Below are 7,301 nucleotides of genomic sequence, written 5' to 3'. Positions count from 1 at the left end.
TGACGATAAAAGGCTTCAGACGTCCAGTGAAAAGCTGTTGACGCAGAAAAGGGGAGCGTGTGTTTCTGTGAGATCAAAGTGGCGGAAGATGTCTTGGGGAAGATGGTTAAGCAGCTCAAAAGAGAGAGGACCATTGCAAAAAGCAGCTTCACCAGACAGGCCAACTTTCTCAACAGGGGTGCAAACGGCATGGTTGAAGCAGAGCTAAGGGAGGAGTTCACAAAACTCTCAATTAAGGAACGTTCTTGAAGCCAATGACGACTACAGGAGTGGTCTGCTAGCTGAGACCCAAAAACAGGAAGAGGAAGAAGAATCAGTGACATGATGTAGTTTTTGAGAAAAATGATGTCCACATATGTGGACTCTCGGTCTTAAGAATGAAGTATTATGGTTGTACAGCCCAAAATGTCCACGCATGTGTACGCCAGGTCTTAGGAGGTTAAGTTGCAAGTATCACATAATTAAGCAATGGGCACTTCTCGAGTTGTCTGCCCAAACTAGCTCCGCAGGCTCCGCATCATTTCTGTCAGACAACTCATGATTGAATAGCAATGATTTTATTGAGATGAAAAAATGAAAACTTTGGCATCAAGGCTCTGCCTCTTTTCACTCCCTGTTGGCAAGCAAATTGTAGCTATACACCCGCCAAATGAATAACAGGGAGTGACCACTACAAAACCCCAAAAAGCGCGAGAGAGCACAACTATGCTGACTATGCAATATGTAAAGTGGAGTACCCACTCTACAACCAGGCTGATATTGTCTGAGATGAAGTGATGAAATGCAAAGCTATTGCATTTCTGGATCGTTTATGTAAACCTCAAATAAACTATGTGAAGCCAGGCTGTACTCTGGCCTCATGGCTTTACTTGAGATGTGTGAGTGTTTATTTAATTATTTTTGCCTGGAACCCGTGAAAGGGAAGGGTGAAGACTTTTCATAGATGAGGTGGTATGCTTTGAATCTTGGGCAGTTCCTTCTCCTTTTTTATCCCAAATGTGAACGACTAGAGGAAAGACTAGGTGCAGAGAGCTCTCTTATACCTGCATGAAGGAGTCAAACATGATGGTCCCCAGATATGGGGGACTATGTATAAACACTGCAGTAATTTCTACATGGTGAAACCAAAATGTATATGCAATATGCACTTTAGCCACATGTTAATTGTGTGATTCCAAACCAAAAATGGTAGCAAATCAAGAGATAATTGGTCTTTGCCTCAAACATTATGGAGGGCATTGTACATGAAACAGGGGTTTGAATTTAACATGAGTGTCAATTGCAAACATTGCTGTCAATCCTCATCTGTGCTTAATTCATGCCAATTACTTTATCAACATAGATTATTGAGGTGGTGTAAAAAGGATGATTGAGAAGAGGCTTGACAGAAGCTATTGCAACCTCTAGTTGGTGGAGGACTGAAGTACAATGTGAGAAAACAAGGTGGCCCTAGTCATGAGCAATGATTTGTGATATTCCTGTACATCTTAGCCAGAGGATATATTCAGTTAAAACATGTTTTTCTGTTCTGGTGTATATGAAATATCTATGTTGTAGATCCAGGTTTTCTGTGAAGACCTCAGTGAAAAGTATGTATTAAAGATGATTTGTTAAACAACTTTATTGAATGACTTAAGAAGCAAATACACGCAATACAGATATTGTACAGGTACAGAAATTTGGGTCAAATACTGTACATAGACATAGAATATTACATGGGCTAGAGATACGGTAACCTACACCTATATTATGTAAACAGACATCATAAGTTTGAACTCCAAGTTTAAAGAAAACAAATTTTCAAATTAATAAAACACAAACAATACTCTCAAGGAAAAATATCAAAAATGAATTACAATCATAGTCAACATTTTCATTTTGAGTCTATTGTAGCCAAACTAAAAGCAATTTATGCGATGTCCCATTCTCACTCCTGACTAGAAGTAACGAGTCAGCACACTGTAGTCCAAATTGATCTGCCTATACAGATACATCGAAAGGGTCATACCACAGAGCTAAAGAGAGAGAAAGAAAAAAAGAGGTCATATGTATATACTACTCACTTGACATAATAGACAAAAGCCAATATGATTCTATTTTTCCTCCACATTTCATACCTCATGAACAGTAGAAGAAATAATGAAATTAAAAGAAACAATAGATCTCCTGGCAAAACTTTTTCACTACAATTCAGTAGTTTGTTAAAGACAAAGGAATTTTGGCACATGAAATGGCTAAATATAACAGGAGCTATCGATGAGACAGAATGCCAGAAAACAGAAAGAAAAAAGGCACACAGAATTGTTAACACTGAATGACTCATTGAAAAGTCTACCTTGCCAATACTCCATGTAAAAATCTCTGTATGGAATTCAGAAACAAGAAATGTCAGTCACTATAAAATTACATACACAGTGCATGCACACAAAGATAGATAGAACAACATGCCCAACTAAACACCTATTGCAAGCAACTTAAAATGAGACACACACATAGTAAACACCAATGGCCACTCAATGGGGGCAATAAAGGCACCACCACCTGGAAAACCCAATCTGGGATTTTTTTTTGCACCCCTGGGTGATATGCCCAGAGAGTCTTTGCTAGGATGTTCGACTGCGATCCTAACACTGGCAGCCTTTTGTCCCTATCACAGATCTAGCATGTATGGAAGGTAATTTATTTATCTTTAAACATTTATTTATTTTATTTTAGCCATCCAAAATGGCTGGACTACGTGAGTAAAACCAGGCAACAGGCCTGGATCTGGCATTTGGATTAATTAAAACGATAATTCCCATCACAGCTGGAATATCGATGAGTTTAAACTGTGCCGTTAAAGATCTCCCTCATTCCCAAAACGCAATTAGTAAGCAGTCCCATAAGCTGATTGTGTAATGGGCTGTAGTCTTCTAACATGAGACATTCATTTCAGGCAGACTGCGACCGCATCAACCAACACACCCATCAGGCCGCATTTTGCCCTGCGAGTTTCATGTATATAAATCTGTCCCAAAGTTAATTAAATGCAATTGCTACAGCGACACATAGTGAAATGTAATACACATTTCAGTTCACTTTTACATAATGATATGCATTCATCACTGTCACTCATACTGAAGAACAATATGGTGTGTATTGTTTTTCAACATCAGTGCATGGTTTTCGTGACAATATTAAATTGCAATACATACTCTGTGACAGAATATGGCAGAATTAACAGCAGAGTGGCCTGTGATTGCTTTTCAACATCAGTGTGCTCCATATAAAAATGCAATATACCATTGCATTTTGTTCTGGGAGCACTAGGTGCCGCAAAGAATGTGACAGAATTAAAATCAATTCGTCATTGTATTTATTTTCCATTGCTTTTATCGGAGTATCACAGTGTATGCATGTTGAAAATGCAATCAACTGTATAGTTAGCCTATATCCACACTGTCATCAAATTTTGAAATTAAAAATATATTTTTATAAAAGTGCATCTGCAGAGTTTAAACATTGATCTAAATGAGCTCGCCTATTTACATAATGGAATAGCTTACTGAATGCCATCAGATATAGACAATTCTCTTCAATTAGATGAAAAAATCATGCACATCTACATTATTTAAACATATGGATAAATATAGGCTACTCTTCCTTTTCCACACTCACAGAAAATATTCATGGAAAATTCACTTTTAATAAATCTGCAATCATCTTAGCCTTAATCAATGTATTGCCATTTTAATGGATGGTTAAAACATACAGTCCCCTCCAGAAGTATTGGAACAGTTTTTTTTGCAATACACTGAATACATTTGGGGTTGAGATAAAAAGATCAACGCGAGACAAGAGTTCAGAATTTCAGCTTTTATTTCCAGGTAGTCCACGTCACTGGACGTGTTTGGCTTGAATCTCCAGCCTATGTTACCCAGAAGGTAACGGGCGCTCAAACACCCTTGAACACTGAGACTGGTTTATGGGCGGCCACCGATCTAGGTGATCACATGACAGTCCAACAAATATTGTCTTGCTGCATGATGAAGTTCCTCCATTAGACGCATTTCTCCCTAATTTGGCAAACAGAATGTTTTCATAGACTTCTGAATTCATCCTGCTGCTATGTCGAGTTACTTCATCAATAAAGATCAGTGAGCCCACTCCAGAAGCAGCCAGCTCTGGTCGCCTTATGAGCCTACGAGCACCTGGCGGTCGAGCTGCACGTTCACGCCCGTTTTCCGTTCTGGTTCCTCAATGGTGGAATGACTTGCTTACCACTGTCAGGACAGCAGAATCCCTCCCCCTATTTCGTCGCAGACTAAAAACACACCTTTTAAAACTGTACCTTAGTCCTACCTCCTGAAATTTTAATTTCACTTATGATGACTGTGTTGAATTCGTCCCTCTTGTGCCGAGATGCTTTTGAGCGTTATGCCTTGCCTTGTTTACGACTTTCTTCGTCCCACGACTACATCTTCTGTCTGCCACGCTCTGAACCCAGTCTGTTTGACCACCGCTTCTGCCTGCCCCTTGCTGTACCCAGCCTCCGCTGCCTGCCTTCAGTTTGACCCGGCTTGAAGACCCCTGCCTGACTTCTACTACCCCGACCTTCTGCCTGTTTCAGATGCCTCTCCTGGATCCCCCTTCTGCACTCCGCCTCGCTGATTGTTTCTTCTGGCTTTCGACCCCCGCCTGGCTCTCGACTACGACTCAGCCCTGCCCAACTGTACCTAGCCTTCACAGATTGCTTACTTTGTTGTTTGACCCTTGCATGGACTGCTATTAAAATCTCCCGTGGGGAGTTTACCTATTCTCTGGTCCGTGTCTGCATTGGGTCCACTCGCCAAGCCTGGGGGCGTCACACATTGTCTTCAGTGTATTGCAAAAACAAAGGAATTGACCTTGCTGTTCCAATACTTTTGGAGTGGACTGTATATTTCTATTAATCATCTAGATTATTTATATTCACAGTGGATTGAATCCTGAAAATGAATAGATAATATGAATATTTGGCCCCAGACATATGTTAAATCGTATCTCTCATATCTAAAATTCTACAATCACCTACTATCTGAATCCTGGCTGTCAAGGGTAGAGCTTCACCCTCATTCTCATCCATAGTACCCAACCTTTAGGACCTCTATTACTGAATATGAAAAATCTTAGAAAAATCTTGTACTATGCTGATCAATTATTTAATTTCTTTGTGTGTCAACTTAATTTTCACATAGGTTACATCTCTTCAGACCTGGTGTCCACTGCAATGGACAATGACTTTTTAAAAAGTCCTGTGTCTAAACATATAATGCTTAAAATTATATTTTCAGTGTTTACATATATTAATACATGCTGAAAAAAGATATTACATTTGGTGTAATGTAACTTTTTCAATTGTCAACCAGTTGGACCATACTTGCATCCGATTAGTTAGGGTATAGTAAACAGTCATACTTAGATTAGTTAGGGTCTAGTAAATAGCCAAGCAGAAGAATGTTATGTAAATAATTCATTAACGTGGGGAAAAAAATGTGATGTCCATTTCAATGAACGCAGGGTCTGCAGAGGTTTAATTTGTGACTCTTGTTATTTCATGGCAGACTAAAGGAGAACAACTTAAATTTAGCATTTTATTTATTCCCTCATACCTTTAAGCCATTTTCCAAGTCTATTTAATGCTCACATCCAGGGTTATACAGCCTTAAATATAGTAACACTGTGTAAATAGGTGAGGACTGGCCAGATTTGGCATCTGCTCAAATGGGCTAAATATTTAGAATTCCATAATATACACATTGAATGCCCCCCAATAATATAAAAAACATGCATCCACTCCAAAACAGACCTTGATGGCTGATAGAGTCTTTCATTTGTCTTTAGTTGCTGGTGACTGCAATGACGGCAATGACTGACACAACAGAACAACGCAAGACAGATGCACTGGATGAACTAAAGAGAGAGGGAATAAGAATTGAGATTCAAGACTCAAGACCTATACTTGCATAAGTGGTCCAGATTATATCACCAGCATGTGAGACAACCACATTATACAGTGCAGTCTGTAACCTTTTGGACAGTGACACATACTTTGTTGTTTTGGGTCCATACACATTGAATTTGAAATAGAACAATGACGGTGTTTAAATGCAAATCTTTCACTTTAATTTTAGGGCAGGGCAAGAGCATAGTCAAAAAGGCAACAAGAAGATAAAAAATTAAAAATAAATCAGAAAGGCAAACAAAACAGAAGGGGTAAGGCAATCTCAGAATCAGGCAAAAGAGCAGCTCAGGACTCTCTAGTATTACAGGCTTACAAATAATTGGCACTGAAATATAGATCAACGATCCTACAATGGAAACAACTGAGAATGGGGTTTAAATACACTGAAGAATATGACAAATTAGGTGGGGTATGGGAGTAACTAACTAAGAGACATCAGGTGAGATACATGGAAGGGCAATTATACCATAACAAGGGATGCACGAAGACACAGACTGGATTCACAAAGACACACATGTAATACAAACGGCTCCAGACTAGGGAGTAGACAATTGCGCAGAGTTAAGGAACATAGAGATAGTGGAGAGCAGGTGCAACACTTCACTGAATTAAGGCAGGCAATTTAGAGATAGAACAGAGAGGCGGAGTTATAGAGCAGTATCGAAATAGAGATAAAGTTAGTCTGTTAGTTTACGTGATTAAATTATAATTACCCAAAACTAGTGACTGTTAGTTAGACAGACAATTAGTGTGTTAATATAATTATTACTGTACAAAACCTATGTTAGTTGTTATTAGTAGATTAGTGTTATCTACAAACATGAATGGAGCAAAAGCAGGAAGTAAGAGAAAATGAGACTAATAAGGAATCGTGGGAAACTGGAAGATTTCAGAGAATTGTGTGAAAAAGAAGAAACAACCAGTGAACAACAGTTATGCAAGCAATAACGCCTTGTTAATGAGAGAGGTCAGCGGAGAAGCGCCAGGTGACAGTAACGCAAATAACCACACGTTGCAACAGTGGTATGCAGAAGAGAATCTCTGAACACACAATGCGTCAAACCTCTAAGTCAGGGGTGTCAAACTGAATTCCCAAGGGGCTGCAATGTCTGCTGGTTTTTGTGGTTTCCTTTCGATTAGCTGTCAATTAAGGCATTGAGAACAAGATGTGTCCATGCTTTAGCCAATCAATGATTTAAATCAACCACAGGTTCTGAGAACAACCCGAAAACCAGCAGACACTACAGCACTCCAGGACTGGAGTTTGACACCTGTGCTCTAAGTGAATAGGCTACAGCAGCAGAAGACCAATATGTAA

General features: G+C 39.3%; 1 protein-coding gene across 1 annotated transcript in view; it reads right to left on the bottom strand.

Moving 5' to 3' along the window:
- Positions 1-1,603: 1,603 nt before the first annotated feature.
- Positions 1,604-7,301, bottom strand: part of cd37 (CD37 molecule) — a 72,708-nt gene continuing 67,010 nt past the window's right edge. Inside the window, exon 9 of the mRNA XM_061232126.1 lies at positions 1,604-2,015. Within this exon, the coding sequence (XP_061088110.1) occupies positions 1,938-2,015 (78 nt within the window). The 3' untranslated portion in view covers positions 1,604-1,937. The remainder of the gene's footprint in view (positions 2,016-7,301) is intronic.

Source organism: Conger conger, chromosome 2 (assembly GCF_963514075.1).
Source record: "Conger conger chromosome 2, fConCon1.1, whole genome shotgun sequence".
Taxonomy (NCBI): domain Eukaryota; kingdom Metazoa; phylum Chordata; class Actinopteri; order Anguilliformes; family Congridae; genus Conger; species Conger conger.
This window is presented reverse-complemented; position numbering and strand designations above follow the sequence as displayed.